General features: G+C 40.5%; 1 protein-coding gene and 1 long non-coding RNA gene across 7 annotated transcripts in view; both read right to left on the bottom strand.

The window, feature by feature from the left end:
- Window positions 1–9810: 9810 nt before the first annotated feature.
- On the bottom strand, window positions 9811–15372 carry LOC122456309. Its single transcript, XR_006275160.1, has 4 exons — window positions 14198–15372; window positions 13311–14012; window positions 11489–11592; window positions 9811–9874 (listed from the first exon to the last, which is right to left on the bottom strand). It is a non-coding gene; the product is annotated as an uncharacterized LOC122456309 (long non-coding RNA).
- Window positions 15373–15681: 309 nt separating this feature from the next.
- Window positions 15682–24003, bottom strand: part of DUS2 (dihydrouridine synthase 2) — a 57935-nt gene continuing 49613 nt past the window's right edge. For 5 of the 6 annotated variants that reach the window (XM_038367770.2, XM_038367767.2, XM_038367769.2 and 2 more), the window contains 3 exons: window positions 21971–22058; window positions 20181–20254; window positions 15682–17382 (listed from right to left, as the gene is read on the bottom strand). In XM_038367770.2, the coding sequence (XP_038223698.1) occupies window positions 17145–17382; window positions 20181–20254; window positions 21971–22058 (400 nt within the window). In that variant the 3' untranslated portion in view covers window positions 15682–17144. Of the gene's footprint in view, window positions 17383–19555; window positions 19622–20180; window positions 20255–21970; window positions 22059–24003 lie in introns of all 6 variants that reach the window. The other variant, XM_043495066.1, reaches the window with a different exon arrangement.

The raw sequence follows: 24003 nt of genomic DNA on the forward strand, positions 1-24003 counted from the left end.
AAGGTGCCACTGGTAACAGCTGCTGTGGGGGAGGGGAGGGAGGAGGATGGAGGAGTGATGAAGATGGGAGGGGTCAATGGGTCATATGACCTGGATCCATAGCATAACCCCTACACTCGAGAGCATGGGTGCCGCCAGTGGGAACTACTGCAGCAGGGGCAAAAATCAACTTATTCAATAAATTTGGGAGAACTGTCAACACTAACCACCCATACACACATTGGGGATGGCCAAGGGCAGTTCAAAACTAGACAGACCAACACACACACTATATATATTTAAATCTCATGATTTTTTCAGTCTCACTCATGATTTTAGAACTTTTGGGGTCAGCAATGGAGGGAAGGTGTCAGATGCTTATTAATTAATTAGTAAGACAGGGACAAAGAAAATGGATCTGAAACTATAAATTGCTGGGGAGAGGCAAGAAGACTGACTGAGAAGGGATACTGGTGTGTTCAACATTTAAATATCACTTTGTAAGTAAAATAGCAGAGTTCATACCATCATCTTGCCTGCTCCACCTTTCATCTCTTGTTGTTTTAAACTGTAAGTTCTTCAAGACAGAGTCTGTTGCCTACCTTTGGAAAGCGCCTGGCATATTTTGGGCATCATTATAACCTCAATAATAAAACTTGTTATTATACAGAGATTCAAGCCTCACCTTGTAACAAAAAAATAAAGCCCCATGCACCTCTGCTAAAGCTTTTAAGAGATACAAATAATGCTAGATTCTATTTTTAGATGTTGGTGTGAAGTTTCACTCACTCACTATTGTTAATCTTTGTTTTCCTCTTGAGTAGTTATGTTTCATTTATAGTTTAGAAACCGTGTGCTAGATCTCACATGATAACCTTTAAAAACGTAAATCGAGCTTAACATCTTGACATCCACAATGGCGTGGGAGTCTAAAGATGTGGTTGAAGATACTTGTTTTTTCGTTAGGAGGAAACTAATGAGAGATTACGCCACTTCCTCACTCATCAAGGGAAGATCCTTTTGGTGCAAAGTTTTATGTAAAATTACAAGAGTTTAACACATGGAAACTAAAGTTTTGTTATTTAAATAGATGAGATGGCTCAACTGGTATGTAATCTTCCCAAATTAAACAGCACATTTAAGTCAGTTTGATTGTCTTGAGCTGCTATGCAAGGGTTCTAAACTTGGTCCCATTTGAGTTGACATGGGTTGGGAAACATGTAAAGTTTCCCAGTGCCACATTCTTCTTTCATAAGGAAGCATCTCACTTCAGATAACTGCTCATCTATCGGACATATTCCTTCTCTGACATTTAACAAAGCAATAGCTGGGTGAAAGGAGCCAGAGTACCCTGAAAATTAAAATCCTCTACGTACAGCAGATGCAGCATAGACAACAATATAAGCTTCCACACAAGGCCTTCTCAATGTGCTCTAATCCTGACCAGAGGCTTCATGCCTTTAGGGGTGAAAAGCTTTTTAGCCTCCACACCTATTCTCAATCACTGATTTTCTGTGCCGAGGCTGTCAAGGATGTGACAGTGCAAATTATACTTTGACACTAGCAACTGGATTGCAACAAGCAATTCATTCCACTTGAGTTATTACACATGCAGACAGTAAGGATGTTGTTTGATCATGACTCAGTGATCTGGAGTGAATGCTCCATATCTCATCAGCAATCCGATTTCATTTAGCATGGCTCACCTAGAGTGTCCCTTTTACATGGTTGTGAGACGTTCTGAGAAGCTATTTTTATATATCAAGAAAGGCACATACTCTAATTGTGGTTAAGTAGAATTTGCGAAGTTCCATGCAGTGAAAGTATCACACTCACTTCACCAATCTGCATTTCAGTATGGGTCAGGACTTGCAGTTCTCTCAGAATGCTATTCTGATAATTCTGACAGAGCAGCAGACCACAGAATTCAGTTTGATTTGTGTAGGGACTTAAACCCAAGGCAGGATTATAGATGAGGTTTGGGGAATAATACCTCAGGGAGATTTATTGATGCCCCAGATATATACTTCCTTTGCTGGCTTTGATGTGTCTGCTCTACCTACTTTTAAAAAAGGTAGAGAGGTTTCCCTCTAAATGCTGAGCTGCTTTAAATCAAAACCAGTTTAAGCCACAGATGTAAATAAGCAATCAAACCTTGATCATTCTAGATGGGCTACGATAGGCAAGATCATTAGCGAGGTTGGCTGGAAGAGCATCTCAGTTTCTGTGATGTCCAGAAAACTGCTGCGTACAAAACTTATGTATAAGCCTCCCCTTCTATCCCAGGCTGCTGTGTCTTTTTTTTTTGTTTTTTTTTTACACATGAGATAAATCAAGTCATAGAGAACTGGATGAGACTAAGTGACCTATATGTGTCATTACATAAAGATCACAGCCCCACAGCAATGACTGAAGGCCTAGCGGAGAGTTCTGGCCCTGAAATAGAAACATTTCACACCAGCCACAGATACCCAAGATGGAGAAAGTGTAATTAGAAGATTAGAAGCTCCTTCAAGAAATCAGCCATTTTGCCACCCCTTTTTATTTTGCATGAAGGGACCGGTTAGTGTTTTGAGCATCAGGCTTGGAACTGTGAAATTTGTTGAGAGAGATAGCTTAGTATCTGTACATACATTTGTTCATGCACATTATTATACTGTCTGAGCTCTGCCAGGACAGATAGGATGTCAGTGTGGTGAGTGTGTGTGGGGGCACCAGAGCGCAAGGGAAGTGAGAAGGGTGTGAATTGTGTGGGCGAATTGTTCTCTCCCACCAGGTAATTGGTGAGTTCATAGCCTGGGCTCAGAGGGAAATGGGTTAGAATAGTGCTGGCCTAGCACTGACAGGGGAAGATGCAAGCTGTTTTTTAACAGGATGAGGTTAACTCTTCACTTCATGGAAATGCTTCAGCTCTTTCTGGAAATCCTCCCTTTCACCTAAACTTGCTTACATGTCCTTCTGCTTTTTAATTAAGATGTTAGGTGAAATAAATAAGCTGGCGGGAGGGAGAGGAAGGAGTGAGTTTCTCTTCAGACTGTTTCTCTTTGAAAGAAAGAGCACAGAAACGGTTTGGCATCAGGCTTTTACCTCCATGTGCTTCCATAGAACAGACATAGGTGTGGGACACCACATAAAGAACTGGATGGCAGTGTCACTGTACGTCTAAGAAAAAAAGAAAAAGAAAGAGCCAAATCCTGTAATTGTGGCCTCCGGAGAAAATCATGGCGAAGTCTATGCATTAGATTTGGGGTGAAGATCCTTAGGCTTGGTCTACACTACACGGTTAGGTTGACACAAGGCAGCTTATGTCAACCTAGCTGTGGATGAATCTTCACTGAAATTTGGCTCCTGCCAATGTACACACCCCCCGCTATGCTGATCTAAGAATACCACCTCCCCGAGTGGTGTAGAGTCATGGTTAAGGTAGTTAGATCAACACAGTGACAGTGCAGACACCGCGTTACTTAGGCTGACTGTAACTGGCCTCCAGTAGCTGTTCCACAATGCCTCAAACTGACCTCTTTGGTCACTCTTGGGAACTCTGCTGCCCAGGGGTCAGGTAGACAGGAACCCCCTTCTCTCCTTGAAGCCCCATGAATTTCTGAAATTCCTTTTCTTTGTTGCCCGGCTTGGCGAGCACACTTAACAGCTCTCCATTATTGAGTATAATGGCCCAGCTGACCATACTGGCTACACGCTGCTGACACACTCCTGCCTGGAGTAGACAGACGTTGGATCTTCTAGGCCTGTGGGGAGAAGAGGCTGTGTAGGCAGAGCTTTGAGCCAGCCATCAACATGTGGACATCTAGGAGCAAATTGCTCAGGGGATGCAAGAAAAGGGCGACAGAAGGGGTGAGCAGCAGTGCCACATGAAAGCCAGGAGCTGCAGTACGCATACCAGAAGGCCAGGTAGGCCAACAACTGATCCGGTGCTGAGCCACAGATATGCATTACGAAAAGCTGCATGCCATCTTTGGCAGAAACTCCACCACAATCCTCAAGAGCCCAAGTCACAGGCCTAGGCTGTGAACAGCAAGGAGGAGGAGATGGACAAGGAAGAGGAGGAGTACGGGGAGAGCAGATGACCAAGGGATCCAGCTGCGCATTGAGTCAGGACCTGTTTTTCACTGCACTGCAGTGCAGCCAGTCCCAACAGTCGAACACAGGCAAGCCTGATGCAGGGAAAGAAACCCCTGGTAAGTATGTCATTTACTTTGAATGACAAGGATGGCACCCCCAAAACAGCAGGACATCTTCTGATTAACTCATTTTTACTTGTGCTAGAAGAGGCAGTGGAACAATCAAGAGAGGTAAGTTGCTATCTGCTTGTCATTCACCTCTAGAGTTAGGCAGTGGGGGTTATGGGGGAGCAGTTTATGTGCACTGGGATGTCCTATGAACCCTCTGCAGAGACCTTGATGCAACTTTTATGGGAAGGGTACTCTTCAATCCTCTGCCGAACGTTTCTAGGGAGGGCTGCCCTATTTCTTCCACTGTGGTAGGACACATTGCCATGTCACTCAGCTATTACTTCAGCTGGCATTATTGCAGTACACAGGCTAGTAGCAAATGGGCCCGGGCGGCATCGGGATGCCAGTAACAGCTGTACTCTCTGCCGGTTACCCTCAGGAATGAGATATCAGCTAGAATCACCATTGCCTGTGGAAAATTGTGTCAGTATTCAGTTTCATTGCCCTATACAACTAGAATCATGCAAGCGAACGATTCCCTCTTCATTTCCCCAACCCCCAGAGGGCCATACTCGCTGTGGCTGGTGCTATGCGCTATCAACCCCAAGCAGAAATGAGCATGTAGTGCTTACAACTTTAGGGGAGCAAGGGTAGTAAACTCATCATCTTAAGTTTTGATTTCAATCATGAATACACTGAAAATGGTATCTCTGCATGCCATATCTGCAGCTGCTACCAGTGTGGCCTTCAGGGTAAGAAGCCAGGTAAGTAGGAAAAAGAAGAGAACTCAGGATGACATGTTCCAGGAGATCCTGTAAGCCAGTGCTGTATCAGAGAACAAGCACAGAACCTAGAGGATCACCCTAGAAGACATCATGGAGAAGGAGAGAGTGGAGAGGACGGTGCAGGAAAAGGAGAGGGTCGTGTAGCAGGAAATGCTTGTGCTTCTCAGACAACAAACGGAGATGCTGCAGATTCTAGTGAACCTGCAGGTTCAACAATCCCATGCTCGCCTCCTTCTGCAGCCCACAGAGAACTCAATATCAGGACCTCCCTATGCTCCACCTCCACATTGCATCACGGATCAGTGCACTACCTCAACTACTCCACCTGGGGGGAATTAAAGAAAGTCACAGTGTCACATACACTGACCTGTGAAAGCCACAGTTGGTGTGTGTGTGTGTACCTGAAACGGAAATGACTGTTCTTTCCCCTTCATAAGTTTTTTCCTTAATTTATTAAGTTTTAAATGTTTTTTTAAATTGCCCGGTTCATGTTACATAATAAAATTAATCTTTACTAGTTCACAACATATGCTGGCTGGTGCTGAGCAGGACAGCGACCAATTTTCTATTATTGCACTGTGTCACACAATCCATAACGTCATTCACAAACAATATGAATAGGTGCATTGACAATGTTATATTCCTAAATACACAGCAATCACTACAAGATTCATAATGGGCCAAAAAAAGAGCAAGGCAGGCAGATCACACTACAGCAACATATACTATTCTGTCTCACTATTAAAATGTTCTTTCAAAGCCTTCCATGAACTGTATAGCTCTGCATTGAGCCTTGTATCTGTTCAAATTCAGAAGAGAGCGACTCCATCTCCGTCCTCCATCCCAGCAGAAACTTTTCTCCCTTTGCTTCACAAATATGCAGGACACAGCAGGCCACTATAACCATTGGGATATTTTTCCCACTGAGCTCCAATCTTGTAAGTAAACACCAGCGACCCTTCAAATGACCAGAGGCACATTCATAGATATTAAGGTCAGAAGGGACCATTATGATCATCTAGTCTGACCTCCTGCACAATGCAGGCCACAGAATCTCACCCATCCACTCCCACATCTCACCTATGTCTGAGCTACTTAAATCCTCAAATCATGGTTTACAGACATTCAATTGTCATTCTGCACCTGCTCAGCCTGTAGCTGAAACACACCTTGGTGCTGTCAAGGAGGCTGATGTATGGCTTCATGAACCCTGGGAGCAAGGGGTAGGTGAGGTTGACTAGGATCACTATTGGCATTTCAACATTCCCAATGGTAATCCATCCATCAGGACAGAAAGTCCCTACTTGCAGCTTTATCAACAGTTCTGTGTTCTTTAAGATGCCAGTGCCATGCACCTTCACTGACCAGCCCACACTGATGTCAATAAATTGTCTCCGCCAGCACTTGCATAACTACAGAAAAGTAGTCATTTCTGTTCATGTACTCTGTGGCAAGGTGGTCTGGTGTTACAGTAGGGATTGGCGTGACATCTATCAACACACCACAGTTCGTGAACCTCATTGCTGCAAAACCATCCACTATGTCTTCCTGCACATTCCCGAGAGTAAACTGTGCTGTGCATCAGGAGGCGATTAATGGCCCTGCACTCTTGCATGACAACAGTAGATTTCCTGACTCCAAACTGATTCCTGACTGACTGGCAGCAATCTGGCATTACAAGTTTCCACAGTGCAACTACCACTTGCTTCTCGACTGTCAGTGCAGCTCTCATTTTGGTGTCCCTGTGTTGGAGGCGAGTTTGGCACTCAGATCCAGAAATATGACCTTGAGCATCCAAAAGTGCTGCAGCCACTGCTCTTCATCCCACACCTGCATGATGATGCTATCCCACCAGTCAGTGCTTGTGTTTCAGGCCCAGAACTGTCGCTCCACCATCTGCAGCTGCTCCATGAATGCCAACAACCACCTTGTGGCAACTTAGAGACTAACAAATTTATTTGAGCATAAGCTTTCGTGAGCTACAGCTCACTTCATCGGAATGCATCCGATGAAGTGAGCTGTAGCTCACGAAAGCTTATGCTCAAATAAATTTGTTAGTCTCTAAGGTGCCACAAGTACTCCTTTTCTTTTTGTGAATACAGACTAACATGGCTGCTACGCTGAAACAACCACCTAGAATTGTTTTTTTATCCCACAGCAATATAGCCTCCAAGGAATCATCATGTTCCCCCTGGCATCTCTTGTGGCTCTGCAAATACTGCAGGATCCTGTGCTTGCAATGCTCATGACAACAATGCAGAGCTGTGCAGGGTCCATGCTTCGGTCAGAGATGGTGGACAGCGAGGAGGGATACACAGGTTTCTGGGATTTTGAGACAAAATGATGGGATGGAAAACATTGCATAATGGGAACTTGACTCCATGCTCCCAGTCACTCTTGTCTAACTCATTTCAGCCCCATTAGGCATTCCAAGAACTTCCCAAAAGGTCCCTGCACTAAATGGCAGTGAGTTCAACAGTGGGATACCTACCCCTGGTGCACTGCACTCAGCATCAATACAAGTGCTTCTGATAAGGACACATACCATCGACCCAAGGAGCCAAGTGCACACACAAGTGATATAACAAACGTGGCAGCAGTATGCTGACATAACTTAGGTTGACATGATTCTGTAGTGCAGATATGCCTTTAGTACAACTTCAGGTAAATAGGCAAATGCCACAGGCAAATGCTAAGTCAGTTCTACTCTGCGAGACAAAATGTCATATATAATCTTAAGGGCTTAACAGCTATTAGCTCTCACTCTCCTCTTCTCTTCCCCCAATCCAACATGTCCTCACACAGCCATCATTAGAAGATTTCAGTTTAGTCATGCTTTGGTGCTGCCCAAAGATCATGCGACTACATGGCAGTGTACCAGGTATGGGTGTGGAACTCTATGATCACGAACTCTGGCAGAGTGATTTTGTGGTTCTTACACGTATCTAGCACCCAGCTCTTTACTTATACTCTACATGGTGTCCAAGTTTTGGCCCAATTCCAATATAGGAGGGGATTTCAACTTCTGATTTTCTTAGTTGGATGGGGAGTTACATAGGATGCAAGTGCTGCAGTTTTGTTGTAATGGAGGTTTTCTACAAGTCTTATGCAATGACTCAAAGAGCTATAACAGGCAGTGAACTACATGTATAATTCACACTACCTTCTGGTACCCGAGAATGAGAAGAAAATTGCAGTGCTTAAAATTTAAATCCAATCCAATGCCCACTGGAATCAACAGGAGCCTTTCTATTGACTAATGGGCTTTGGCTTAGACCCTAAATAAACATTTACTCAAAAGCAATACATATATTTAAAAATGACATTCTTCAAAACTCATATTTAAAATATACTTGCCATTATTTTGGTACGTCCATAATTCCGGCCATTGCTGGGGTCTCACTGAGGGACACCGTTTTACTGCTGTTTCCAGCCAGGAAGTTCAAGGTGCAGACCTATGGCCAAATATCAGTATTCCTGCCAAGCACCTGAGTGATGGGAAGGAGCCAGATGTATGTGGCACATTCAAGATCCTGCTACTGCATAGCTATTCATCACAGAGCGAGCCAGCAAGATGCATGGCAGGAGCCTCTTCAGCGCTCTCATCAGCGCACTTGCTGCCAAGAGTAGCAAATGTACTTGATGGATGATGGAACCACTATTCCTCCTTTGGGCACAGTGCTTACCCCACTGCAGTTTTAACTGCCAGCACATAGCCCGCCAAAACTACTGCTTGTGCACCAATGAGCAGCTTTGTACATACTTCTGCTAACTTGTGCACCTGCACATCCAGGTGGGAAGGATTTCACCAATAACTTGTAACAAAGGAATTGCTAAATAGTGTTTTTACGGAGAACCTTTAGTTTTTCATTTTGTGAAAAAATAAAAATATATATTAACTATACTACATTTTACTCTAAGTACCAGTGTCATTTATTCAATGTGTGCAGCCTCCCCCTCTGGGGGTTGAATTTTGAATCTGCTTTAAATTTACACAGCTAAACATACTACAATAAACTGTGTCTGGCACATAGAGGTTACTCAACAGACTATAAAAAGAAAAGGAGTACTTGTGGCACCTTAGAGACTAACAAATTTATTAGAGCATAAGCTTTCGTGAGCTACAGCTCACTTCATCGGATACGAAAGCTTATGCTCTAATAAATTTGTTAGTCTCTAAGGTGCCACAAGTACTCCTTTTCTTTTTGCGAATACAGACTAACACGGCTGCTACTCTGAAACCTGTGATTCAACAGACTATAGGGGTTCATGTTTTAATGCACCTCAAATTTCACTTCAACCTCCAGGACTAACTCAGAAAGTGAGTAATGTTAATATAAAAGCAATTTTAACTTTTTTTGTTCATTTAAAAAAATTTCTGAAAATATAGTACGCAGACATAGAAATATTTGGTATATGTAAGAATACAAACTGCAATTTTATTAATTTTATTATAATGATTGATGACACTGGTAGGCTTCAAACTTGCTTAAAAATTGTGAATATATACAATAAACATGTTCAGCTGATACCGATACATCTCGTGGCTAGGGAAACTGAAGTTCAGTGTTTTGTTTTAAATGTGGAAAAACACAGATTTTTATGTTTTTTTAATCAGACAATTTTGTTTTTTTCCAATCACGGAAATCTAACATCCCAGCTAATGACTGGACATTTCTACAATATATGTATAAAAATCTCCTCTTTCACCACAATTTCTCCAATATTTATCCCCATTCAATCTCTCTCTATACACACACACTTTAAATATTAAACCAATTTTAAGTGAACTAAAAAGTTTTTAATAAATAGAGCTTACCCGAAAACCAGCTTCTCTTACTCAGATGCTGGGGTGCACTCCTGTCACAAATGTCAGCACACAGTCAAGAGAGCAGTTTCATGCTTCTTTAGTAATCGTTACTGTAATTCATTTGTAAAACAAATACTGGCAGTGAAGTGACAATTTAAAAAATAAATAGCTGTTTTTCCTCTAAAAATTAAGGAACTAATTTAGCTACAAATTTGTGTACACTATAAACGCCAGCATATTATTATTGCTCTATTTTACTAAATCTGAACCATGTTGTGAAAGTACAGTTTATGTTGTACTTTTCACACAAAATGACTTTCACTAGCTGTGCAGAATAGTAAAGAGTGCATCAAAGATTAAAAGAAAAATGTTATATTCTATTGCTTTGAGAAATGTAATAGGTAATTAAAAATCATATGTACAAGGGCAGAGTTAAGACTATGTATGCAATGTTAAGTTTGTCTCACCTTAAATATTTATATGGAATTTCCTAAGATTGTTTTGAACAAACGAGAATTTAAAAGAAACTTTATAATCTGGAAATACTAGAGAGCACAGGGACACCATCCCAGGCACAGTCTGAAGTCTTCAGAAGAGAATCCCTCTCCTATGAATTGGAAAAACTTCAATGTGCACGTCTTCTGAATCCCTTGCCCAGCCAAAGCAGAGCCCCTACACAAGCAGAGCTTGCAAACTTGGTGGGAGAAGCATGTACTCCAGCTGCAGACCTAACTGGGAGTCCAGAACGGGGGGGCTCCCCTTCCTATGCTCCTTAGTATATCTTTGACTACTGAAACTCCTAACTGGCTGGGAGAGTTCGTGGTGTAGGACACCAGGGAACCACTGACACTGGGCCTTCATAAAAAACTTTATGCACCTAAGGCATTGAAAAGTCTTTGTTGAGTTATATAATTTTTGTTAAAAGAAAAGGAGTACTTGTGGCACCTTAGAGACTAACAAATGTATTTGAGCATAAGCTTTCGTCTCCAAGGTGCCACAAGTACTCCTTTTCTTTTTGCGAATACAGACTAACACGGCTGCTACTCTAAAACCTGTCGCAATTTTTGTTGTGGGAGCCGCATGCTGTTGAAAGTTATGAACTCAGTATATAAAGGCATCATTGTGGAAAACTTCATGCAGAGGGTCATAGAGTATCCCTTGTGAATTAATTTTCAAATTCTGTGGCTACGCTGGCTCCAGTATTCCCTAACCACTGTTACCCAACACCTGCTCCCACATTCTCAAGCCTCCTTTATCTCTCAAGTTCTTCTCCTATTCTTCCAGAGAACCGTAGGAAGGCCACAAGGACCATTCCTCAACCCCTTACATAGATGTAAGGGCTAAGGCAGATTCCTTTGTTTTAGCTCATTTTCAATATGAAGTGAAATTAGCCATGCACACAAGAAAAGAAAAAGAAAAACAAAAGACAACAGCCACTGTCCAGGATTAGAGTTGGGCTAAAATTACCAAATTTTTCTTCACCAACATGGGCACATGCAAATTTATATTTGGCCCAAAATTCCTACTAAAGGTAATGGTTGTGTTAATATTTTGCAAATCAACGAAGACATTATTATAAACAGTCAGATATATTTGCACAGCTCTAAGACTAGTGGTTACAGATCAAGCTAGCAGATTAGTGTCCAGGTCCAGTTCCATCAGTTGCCCACAGAACACCAATCAGTTAAACATGTCCACGGTTACGTGATCACTGTTTCAGTTACAATCACCAGCTAAGTGGAAACTTTTAAAGACAGTAAATCAGCAATCTCCTCTTTCACATAATCACACAAAATCTGGAGTTGTTGCATCATTTGGTTTGGAGTGACTGAACTGGAAAACAAATTCAGAGTGAACAAAGTATGTCACTCACAACACAGTATTTTGTAAAATACCACAGGAATAAAATAGGAGATTTGCCAGAATGAGACAAGAACATGCTAAAAACAAGGAAAACAGATTCTCTCCCACCACCTGTGGACAGGGGGCAAGCATTAATTTATTGATCCACAGATATTGAACAGGCAGATTCCCATTAACTCTCTGGCACTGACAATTTCATTTGCCAGTTAAGTGAATACTATACACAGACATGAATGCTATGTATTTTTTCAACCTGTTATTTCACAGCCATTGAGGTTACTATTTTTTTTTTTTTAAGTAAGGATGGCTGGTCTTGACTCCCATAGCAGCTCATCAACTCCAGTCCTTAACTGACCTAAGAAAGTGCTGATCAACAATACAGGGACTCTCTTCTCCTCAATGGCTTCTCATGTTGCCTTCACTATTTTCCATCAGCTTTGTCCTCAATGAGAGAATAAGACTCAAACATAAGCTTCTTGCATAGCAGTAGAGAGATCACCACTAACATTACAAACCACATCACTAGCCTGGAACAGTGTCTCTTGCCTTGCTCTCCTTTTGTAAACATCATTACGAACAAGCTCCCTGTTTAACATGATAGTTGGTCTCTGAGGGTACGTCTACACTGCAATAAAACACCCGTAGCTCCCTTGGTCAGCTGACATGGGCCCATAAGGATTTGGCTGCAGGGCTATAAAATGACAACGTAGATGTTGGGGCTAAGGCTGGAGACCAGACTTTAAAACCCAAGTGGGGTGAGTCCAAGAGCCGAGGCTCCAGCCTGAGCCCGAACAACTACACTGCAGTTTTATAGCCCCATGAACCTGAATCAGCTGACCTGGGCCAGCCATGGGTGTTTTATTGCAATGCAGACATACCCTCAGACACACCGGGCTTCTGGCTTTGACTACAAAAAAAGTGACAAACACACTTTTGTGAATGAGGGCTTCTTTAACAAGCCAGCACCTGTTTGTGACCAGTTGCAGGCTTGCTGGGTAAAGCATTTTGAAAACTGTACTCCTCTGCACGTCATAATGGGGAAGTGAACCCTCCACTCAAAAAAAACCACCAAAACCCCCAAACAAACCCAAAGGCATTTTTACTCTTTGAATCAGACAGCAGCTGAGCTGACACTTGCCAGCTTTCTGAAACTGCAGTACTAGAGAACTCTGCAATTTAAATATTCAAACTGTGTTTGTACCGCCAACATTTAACCTCACATTCCAGGGCAGGGTTGGGCTTGGAGCCTGGGACATTCCAAAAAGCATTCCATCAACAAGGCCTCAGGAGGTAGTCTCCAACTTGGGAGCATCCAAGATAAAAGACTCAGAAGAACGCCTTCACGTTCCCATTCATGTTACAAATAAACAGAGTAAATACATGGATGGAATGGAGATAGGTTGCTCCCTACACACAGAGATCCTGTACAGTTAATCCTCACACTTTGCAGGGTATTGTTACCTATATTTTCTGGTCCCAGTGCCATCAATATCAAGAATCAAGCACAGCTTCCCATATTTTTTACCTTGTGACAGAAAAGAACAATTGCTTCATTAAATTCCAAGGACAATTTAGTAGTGAAATTCCTTTACCAAACAAATGCTTAAAACAGAGAATAACTTCTGTCAATATTATCTGACTACCATATTCATGTAGCATGGCCACATTAAGTTAAGCAGACACAATTTCTTATGATTGGTGTTAAATTTCTTCTTGAAATCCAAGCTGTGGTCTGGATTGCCATCTTATGCAAGAATGCAGTAGTGCAGTAGCTGTACTGCTAAGACACATTAGTACAGGAATTGGCATTTGCACAAAAGACATCTGCCATCTTCAGTTTATACAAGGAATACGCAGAAGATAGATCCATTTTTTAGCCAAGAAAGAATGCAGAAAATATAAATGACAAATGTTATAGATGAGCCACAGTCTAGATTTTTAAAAAATTATTATTATTTTTTTTTTTTTTTACAAAAGATATGGTTCCAATCCAATACCTTGAATAGAACAGTCTCTAGAAAAAAGACATTTTGTTCCCCAGAATAAGAACCTGTTTTAAGATTAAAAGCAAACCTCAGAACTGGTATATGCAGGTGCCACTATCACAGATGTATCTAGCATGAATTCAGCGATGTGAATGGTGCAAAAAGTTACATAGCAGGGGAAAGTGGGTTAGGAGGAATGCAGCAGGAAGAGCAACTAAGGCTTATCTATGCTGCCCTGCAGTTTGGACTACAAGGACGCGAACAGAAGTGCACACCAAAGTGCTGCACTCTGTAACTCTCCTGTGTGGCCATTTCAGGCGTGTACTTTCAGGTATCAACTTCCCATTTCACATTAATGTAGTCCTCTTCAAACAGAAAGACATTAATGCAAACTAAGAACCTTTTAAAAAAAGAAAAGGAGTACTTGTGGCACCTTAGAGACTAACAAATTTATTAGAGCATAAGCTTTCGTGAGCTACAGCTCACGAAAGCTTATGCTCTAATAAATTTGTTAGTCTCTAAGGTGCCACAAGTACTCCTTTTCTTTTTGCAAATACAGACTAACACGGCTGCTACTCTAAGAACCTTTTAGTTTGTGTCCACAGTGTCCACATAGGGGAGTTATCGCACAGCACTTTGGTGTGCACTGCTGTTCACGCCCTCAAAGTCTGAACCATGGGACAGTGTAATCATAGCCTCAGTTAAAGGATTCTCCCTAAAACACACAGACTCCCATTAGTTGCTTTTCCTGACCCACATTAAGGACATCAAATGGGAGTGTAAATAACACTTTGTATGCACCCATTTTCTGACGATTCATTTACATCACTGCCAAATTTAGTCTGAAATATTCATTCTAGCAAAGCAGCATCTCACTTCCTTGTTTGCAGATGCTACACCGTTTATCTTACCATAATTATATATTATTCAACTAACCGTAGTTATACAAACATTACACTAGATAAATAAAAAAATGATTTGTTATCCCATAGTTATTTAAACACTTACCTTGCAAGTGTTAGGTCTTCTAGACAATTTAACTTATTTCAATGACACTTCAGTTTGATTCAGTCAAATCATAATATACATGTTTTGTAGTTGCACACTAAAAACATTGATTGTATTTTCTTTGGACATTGACATTAAATTGAGGCAGCACCTTCTCTGATCTTCTATTACTTCCCTATGTTTAATTTTTGCATTCTCTCTTCCCCATAAGAGGCCATATACCAAATAGCCCCTTTCTCACTACCCCCAAACTGGTGCACATAGATATTATAAAAGCAGGGTTAACCTGCATCTGTGTGCTGATTAGCTGTGGTTCCCTTCACAAATCTATTCCCCGTTTCTGCCAGGAGCAGAGAAATTTACACTGTAGGAGAGGTGTAGCTTGTGGGGGTGTCACGTAGTGCCAATTGCCAGGACAAGAAAATGGTGTAAAAGCATTGCAACACAAGCCATGGCTCTTAGGCTTCCATCCTGGAATGCCCCATGCTTTCAGTTGCAGACCTTCTGCTGAGTGACTTCTCTGGGTGCTTCAAAGGGAGTCAGAACTGGGGTACAAACATTCCATTACACTCTTCCTTTGGTTCTCGTGTTTGAAGACCCAGTTTGGCCCAAATAATCCATAAACCTTTAGTGGTGAACACAGCACTGATACTAAGGCTCATGTGAGCATTATGCAGGCACTCAGGGCCATAAGTTCCCTGGCTTTCCAGGAAAAAAGTGTTTTTAAAACACTATTATTTTTGACATGCAAACATAAAATGACCTCAAATTATGTCACTTATAAGATCTTTACATTTTACTTATGGAGGAGGACAAGCCTGTTTATGCAAACCTTTGAATAAACTAAGATTCACAAGGAGAGAGAAGCTAGGAAGCCGAATCAAAGACTTTCCAAAGGCTGCTCCCTTTGATAGGATGCCCTCTGGCTTTCCAACCCCATGTCTACTGAAGGGAATGCCATAGCAAATGGGATGGAAAAGGCAACACTAAAGTGTGGCTGTTAAAAGTCACCTGGGCTCTACTGTCAGCCAGCATCCTCATCCAAGGATACATCACCACTCTCCAGGACACAGCTTTATTTAAACTAAGAGAATCAAGAAATTCGAGTTTTGGTCAGACTTGGGGTTAATAAACTTCCTCCCAGAGGTGCAGGATTTGCAATTTAAAACTTCCATTGAGGCAGTTTCCTCTGCAGTAGCATAGATGGTGATTCCGCAATATGCCTGGCCAGTTTCTGCCAGGAAACTCTGGATGGTGATCCAGAAGAGCTCCAGTGGATCTCCCAGGTTCCCTAGTTAGGCCTTCTCTCAGAACTGGGGATGCACTGCTCAATTCTGACCTGTCCAGCAGAGCTGGATTGCAGACAACTTGCGCTGCTTCTTATCACTGGGCCTTGCAACCTGCATTCTGCCAGGAAAACTCAGGGAATGAACCAGATTCTGGTATAGTATTTGCATGACCATTCCTCATGATGGTCTAAAAACGGCCTTGACAAAAGCTCCTGCCCAGACATGAATCTCAGTGGGGAAAGGATTATTCCTGAAGTTTATGGCTTGTTAACTAGACTACAATTTCTGTCACTGCTCTGAAGTAAGTGTTCTGTGACTAAAACCATTGTGGGAAACTGGAACAATAAGTTCTGAAAGCAGCTTTTAAAACTGTTTTTTTTTAATTGTAGTCTACAAAGTAGGAAACGAATTGCAATTTTTTTCAGTTAAATGCAAACTATGCAGATTTATTAAAAATTCAGAGATTTGAGTAACAGTCACTTTAATATGCATGTACATCTTTTAAAAACTCTACACATAATCCCAGTTAGATATTGCTGTTCCGTTAGAAAACAATGGTTTAGCGAAGACACTTCCATTTAAAATAAAGGTGTATATTATTTTTAAACAGGGAAGCCACTTTGATATAGTTCATCAACAATGAATTATGTTCTGAATATTTTCTTCATACAAAGTACTTTAGGGATCATGACACAACCTGCTATAACTTTGTTTCAGACAAGAGCTGACAACTTCTAACATACTTATCCCTGTTAATGGAAACTACACCAAAACTCCAACAGTTGGAAACAATCTATTAAGAACCTCTCTCGTGTGTGTTTAAAACTCTTCTTTCTACTTATAAAATATACTAAACAAAAAACTCAGAACCTCAAAAGCTAAACTGAAAATAGTTTGCTATTGAAACAGAATTTAATGTTGGGATCATCTTCTCATTCTTATTTAAAAACCAGGCTGCTAATGTATCCTGTTTGAAAGGCACCAAAGCAAAACACAAAAAACATTTACCCAGTCCAGTAGGTTTTCATAATCGGGCAGAGTTTACTTGTCTCCGACTGACAGACTTTAGATGAAATATAACAGCAGGATATAGAAAAGCAAGTGCATCGGTAGCTACACAGTTGTGGAATCAGATTTCAAAGTAGCAGCCGTGTTAGTCTCTAAGGTGCCACAAGTATTCCTTTTCTTTTTGCAAATACAGATTAACAAATTTATTTGAGCATAAGCTTTTCATGCTATCGTGGCACCTCAGAGCTGGAGTCAGAAGCTCCCTCAGTAAAATGAGCTCTTTTATGCGAAGCCTCAACAAGTAGGTCATCTTCATGTTCTTTGTTGTTCAAGAACTCCTGGTTCTCTCTCTTGCGTTTGTTAATCAGGTGGTTTTCTCCCTCGTTAAGCTTCCCCTCTGGGAGACCCAGCGTCCTAAGACAGACTATAGCTGCAGCCTGTTCTGCTAGCTTCTTTGACTTGTCCCTGAAGAGTAAGACAGAGCACAGGTAAAAGTAGAAGCAAAGCCTGCATGTTGCCAAGTACAATATTACCTGCCTGAAAGAATTCATTTCCTATCTCTGCGGCAACACAGTGAAATAAACAGTATGCAATACCCATGACAGCCTAACAAGTGGAAAGAGCTCAGACACATTCACATCTCTTTAGGTGCCTGTGTTTCTCTAAGGTGTCACTTCAAGTAGGAAAACGCTGTCTAAGAATACTGAGCCAAATCCTGCAGTCCCAACCATCTTTACTCAGAAGGTAGGACGTCAGTGGGAGTTTGGCCAATTGCTGCAATCCTTACTCCCACTAACATCAAAAGCCCTGAATAAAGCACAGAGTTTAAAAGAATTTATGGAAAGATCCTCAAGTCCAAATGTATCCCTAATGTGAGTGCAACTCCACTGAAGTCAACTAAAATGGGCACAGTTTCCACCAGGACTGAAACGCAACAAACTAGTTTTGAGGACAGGGTTATATGCTCTTGAAACTTAATACACGAAAGGATTCTCTGTTTCTATTCATTCAGCTAAGCCTGGAATGAGAATTATGGTCTAGCTGGAAGTTTGCTGAAGTCTGAGTAGTTCATAGGAATACTGATTGACAATTATAGCATTGGAAGCACAATGTTCAAATAGCCTGCTGTCTGTTGCATATACGTATTAAAAGGGGATTTGTCCAACACTGATCTTCAATTTGCAATTTACTAAAAGCAACCCTAAGTATATCTTCCTGAGACAAACTAAAGGAGTTCCATTATTAATAGATTTTTCTATAAAATATTATTGTGGAACCTTAGTGCATCAATTGAGGCAGCTACTGATTCACTATATGACTTCCGGCAAGTTATCTAACCCCTCTCTGCCTCATTTTTTATTTGTAAAATGGGAATACTACTTATCTTTGATGGGATATCTGAATGAAGAATGCTTTTCAAGTGTGGAGTATTTTTTATCATTGGCATTTCAGATTCAGTGTTTCAATACATTAATTAGTTCAAACTATAGACAGATTTCTTCCCAGCTTTAGGTTGGTTGTTTTTTTTAACATGGTCTTGGGACAGGAAACATTTTAAAAAGTTGCTATCTGGATGCCTTTATGTACCATTTCACTTTATTTTATTTTATTTATTCATTGAGTTACTGAAGGTATTCACAGTACAATAAGGCAGAACATTTATAAAAATATGGATTTGTAAATATTCCTAAATTGGACTAGGAGTACAATCTAGCTCCAACTCTAATCAATGGAAAAACTCCTCCTGTCTTCAAAGTGAGAAGGAATGAGCAGGAAAGGGGATCTTCAGTAAGCACATAGAAAAGTTTGTGTAGATGAGAGGACAAAATGCCGAGGGGCAGTGTGGTGAAATAAAGCTGACTTGTTACACTAATACAAAGATATTTTATAGTCAATATATTTGATTACAATATGTCTGTTTCACTGTGTTTCCTATATTGCAATATACACCCATTTTTGTTAAATCTATTCCATAAAACAGCGGTTCCCAAACTTGTTCCACCGCTTGTGCAGGGAAAGCCCCTGGTGGTCCGGGCCAGTTTGTTTATCTGCTGTGTCCACAGGTTTGGCCAATTGTGGCTCCCAGTGGCTGTGGTTCACTGCTCCAGCCAATGGGAGCTGTGGGAAGCGGCGTGGGCCGAGGGATGTACTGGCCGCCGCTTCCAGAAGCTCCCATTGGCCTGGAGCAGTGAACCACGGCCATTGGGAGCCATGATCAGCTGAACCTGCGGACACAGCAGGTAAACAAACCGGCCCGGCCTGCCAGGAGCTTTCCCTGCAAAAAACGGTGGGACAAGTTTGGGAACCACTGCCATAAAACAATTAAATTAATGTAATCTGATTTTCACTATAAGCTCGAGTATCCCAGGCCTGAACCATTATAAGACTTTGTTCAAGAAATAGATACATAATATTCCTAAACACTGGGATGAGTATCATCAGAATGCTGCTAATATGCAACTCTCTCTTTTGCTTTATGAATCCAGCAAGTTCTGTCACTGCTCTGGGCAAAAGTTGATAATATTGCCATCTACTTTCAAAAATGTCAAATGTTAACCGACCCAAAGGAAATATTTTTGTTTTTTCATTTCAGCAAGAAAAACAGGAAAAAAAAATACAGTTTTGGTTAGAAACAAACCAAATTCTTCTGATCAATTATTCACTCAGCTCTAGTTTCCAACTGGATTGTATCTTGTTCTCCATCCTGAAAAAAAGAGAAGTCTTGCTGCTGGGTAAAGGTTATCGTCATGAAGATGGCCAAGTCTTCCCTCAAAAATCCCTTGCTTACCGAGGGAATGTTATGAAAATAGTGGGTAAGATTAAGAAATATGGCATCACTTTGACAAAGGTTTCCATGCAAAGCTTGTAGCTCAAATATTGGTGGGGAAGTGTTTTTTCCAGTAGCAGTTTAAAACTCTTAATGTTAGAGACCTTTGCCTTATTTGAGGCCATCTTGAGGCCTGTCCTAGTGGAAATATGGGCTCACATACTATTTATCTTTTAAGGATCCTACTATTGGAGACAGTCTTTCGGCTATGAAGAGCCCTCAGCTATGGAACTTACTCTCTTTGGCATGTCTCATTTTATCATGTCCCACTTTACAGATACATTTTAAAGTTTTTTCCTTTCCAATTATATCTTTATAAAGTAAAATTTACTTAGCATTTTTTCCTCTCCATGTTTACATGTTGCCTTTCCAACAGTACATCAAAAACAAATATTTTACTAAGGCCCAGTTACAAAACACATCAGAGAAGACTTACCATAAGGTTGATCTATATTTTTGTTCAGCTACTGTGACAACTGAACAGAATAATTTATCTAATGGTCTTTGAACCTAGAGAAAGGAGAGAATTACAGGTGTAACTTATTGCATTTTGTAAAATGAGCAACAATAGAGTCCTTCCTAGTCTTCTTTTTACTCTGGGAGCATATAATACCATTAACATTCCAAGCCTTCACACTGCAAAATTCCCCTCACATGTTCAAAATTCTCAAGGAATCTATTGTCCAAACTAGAGTTGCTTCAAGAACTGCTTAGTAGGCACATTGCACTTATCCATATCTCTAACAGCTATCGCGAGACGCAACATAGGCAAGTACAAGAAACCCTGTAACATCATAACCTGTGCATACTGGAAATTTTTTCCCAACCCTAGTCAGTAAAAGATGGAGGGTGTGTCTCTTATATATGTTTATGCCATCTAATAAACTGTTGATATTATCCTTGTTCACATCTAACCCTTTTGAATCCTGCTAAGCTCTTGGATTTAAATCATATCCTGCGGCAATGAATTCCACAGAAAGTTGTGTTGTATTAAAAAATTGTATTTCCTTTTATCAGTTTTAAATCAGATGCCTTTCAATTTCATTACTTGTCTAGTTTTTCTTATATTAAAGAGACTCTAAATCCAAACTTTGTAAAACTTATACTGATAAAAATTATAGGACCAAATCGCACCACTACAGGGTTCATTACCTTTGCTTAATCATTTAGAAATCTGATCATGCAAACATGAACTACCTGGCATAGCACTTATGACATGGAGTAGACTGTTAGAATTTTGAAATTAAGATGTCCTTTTGTAACAGTTGTTCACTCTCTCATTTTATAAACATGTTTTTCTCGTTTATCTACCACAGCAGTTGCAAAAATTGCTGCTGCTTAGATAGAAAAGAAAAAGCACACTTGTGACATACCAGATGACATTAGCAAGAATGAACACAATTCTAGGAATTCAGTGCTGCTGCATTCTAATATTCCATGTCTCATTTAGCTTTTTAATATTAGATATAGTATCATTTATCATGTGTTTCCAGAGACACAAGGAAAATTCAGACAGGCAGTGCACACATTTTTTTCAGGGACACAGTAAAATGGCATTTTAAAAAAATGTTATTAGTGAATTTAAAAATGTTTATAATCTGGACATAACGACTGGGTGGCCCAATGAAGTAAGACGCTACTTCTTTCATCTACACAGGAATGAGTTCAAATGTAGGCTCAGTGAAATATAATAAATAAATTTGATGGTTTCATCCATATCCCCTACTTGTGTATTACAAAATTACCTCACAATTGACCATTTCCATTTGAGGCACCCATGGGCCAGGGGGTGGCAGTGGGAAGAATTGCAGGTCAGAATTGAGATACATAGACAGAATTGTAAGGGGGAAGCTTTCCCAATACTTGAGTTCCTCACTATCATTAGTGCTAAAACAGATCACTAGTTTTATACAGAAAAAATAAAGGACATTTTCATTGGATTTTAAGGGAGGTTAAATTTTAAACCTAAAGAGAAATGTTTCTATGCTGTAGAAATGTGCTAATTTCATGTTCTAACGCCCCATAATCTACATGTGTGTCCATACCAAGGCATCTAGCAACTGTGTCAACAAAACTCCAGTTTAAAAATAAAAAAGCATTTTTAAACTTTAAACTTGTTTCAAACCAATCAATTCACAGTTTCCTGATAGTCCTCAGTAAACTATGGCATAAATGTATTAGCTAAGGATCTGCCTTGTACTTTTGTTGAGAAATGCAGAGACTCACAGTTTCATAAACAGGTTGAGGGTGCTTCGCCTTCCTACACCATTCCAAGAGATACATTTTGGGAGTAATCTGTGGTGGATATTCTCGCCTAGACAGAAAAATGAAATACAAAATAATACTACAATTGTAGTGAAAAGATTTGTACAGAAAATATTTCTATAGAACAGACCTATATTAAGTTAGACAGTAATCTCTCTATCAGTTGGTTTGGTTGGATTGGTTACTATAGTATTTTTACTAGTTTACTAGTTTTTGTTTCCAGTCTAATTTTAAAACTCCCAAGCGACAGGTCTCCCACCTCTTTTCTCAGGGAAATATCCAATAAATACATCTTTAAATTGGTATCTAAAAACTAATATTAAATATTGTTTCTTTATTTACCACCTCCCACCTTCACTCGGTGCACTCATACAAGCAGTGACAAGGTACTGATAGAAAAGCTGGGCCAAATTGCCTGCATTCTATTGAGTTTCGGACTGAATCTGACAAGCGGCACCACAGGTTTTTTGATAATTATCATAAATATTTTCCAATAGTGGTTTAAAAACTTTTCCAGGAATTAATTTATTAATGGGGGAAAAAAAAGGGTAGGGAGAGAAGAGTGAGATTGGTTCAATAAGACATTGCTTCTACTATCGAAGTGGGAGTATGGTTCCTAGAGTGTGGCAGAGAATAGAAATACTGTAGAGAGATCATGCTCAGTCTTTTGGGAGTCACTCCTGCTGAGTTTGAAAGCATAGTGACTGCCTTTGAAAGGCATCTTGGATAATACTCAACCAGTAATCTAGGGACCGAATGGCTAGGCAGCAGTTCTGCAGAAAGGACCCAGTGAATGAGAAGCTGGATATAAGTCAACAGTGTGCCCTTCTTGCCAAGAAGGCTAATGGCATTTTGGGCTGTACAAGTAGGGGCATTTCCAGCAGATCGAGGGATGTGATCATTCCCCTCTATTCGACATTGGTGAGACCTCATCTGGAGTAGTGTGTCCAGTTTTGGGCCCCACACTACAAGAAGGATGTGGAAAAATTGGAAAATGTCTAGCGGATGGCAACAAAAATGATTAGGGGACTGGAGCACGTGACTTATGAGGAGAGGGTGAAGGAACTGAGATTGTTTAGTCTGCGGAAGAGATTTGACATCTGCTTTCAACTACCTGAAAGGGGGTTCCAAAGAGGATGGATCTAGACTGCTCTCAGTGGTAGCAGATGACAGAATGAGGAGTAATGGTCTCAAGTTGCAGTGGGGGAGATTTAGATTGGATATTAGGAAATACTATTTCACTAGGAGGGTGGTGAAGCAGTGGAATGGGTTACCTAGGGAGGTGGTGGAATCTCCTCCCTTAGAGGTTTTCAAGGTAAGGCTTGACAAAGCCCTGGCTGGGATGATTTAGTTGGGGATTGGTCCTGCTTTGAGCAGGGGGTTGGACTAGATGACCTCCTGAGATCCCTTCCAACCCTGATTCTATGATTCATTGGGACAGGACTGACAGGTTTCTCAAAAGACTGGATAAACATGAAGTATAAAAAAATTATTCTGCTGGATCACTTCAAAATTAGGCAATCTTAGATCAATAACAGAATGTTTACAAACTGTGATTCCCACAGTTCCTCAATTTAATGTCTTGGGGAATGCCTGGAGATATCTTCTGAAGATTCCTGGTACATATTAAAGAAAAATTATTAATGTGCTTTCAAGCTCCTGCACAGTACATAGGTTTAGGAGAGGTAGTTTCAGTAGTGATATACTTAACTAATCACTGACCATTATTTCTTAAAAAAATATATTTTCTTAATAGGAAAAGCATTTTGAGGCTGCTTATTACTATGCACTTCGTAATTTCCTGCTGGACCTTCCTTGTGTCAGCAGAAAAAAAATACAGTATTTAGAAAAATATATTGTGGCTTAATTAAATTTCATTAAAAAGAATTAAACTCTATGAAGTTTTAACACACAAAACAGCTTTGTTTAGATCAATGTTCACATTCTTTTATGTGTGCCTGAAATTTATCATCATCAATTAACATATTGCACTA

Source organism: Dermochelys coriacea, chromosome 12 (genome assembly GCF_009764565.3).
Source record: "Dermochelys coriacea isolate rDerCor1 chromosome 12, rDerCor1.pri.v4, whole genome shotgun sequence".
Lineage (NCBI taxonomy): Eukaryota > Metazoa > Chordata > Testudines > Dermochelyidae > Dermochelys > Dermochelys coriacea.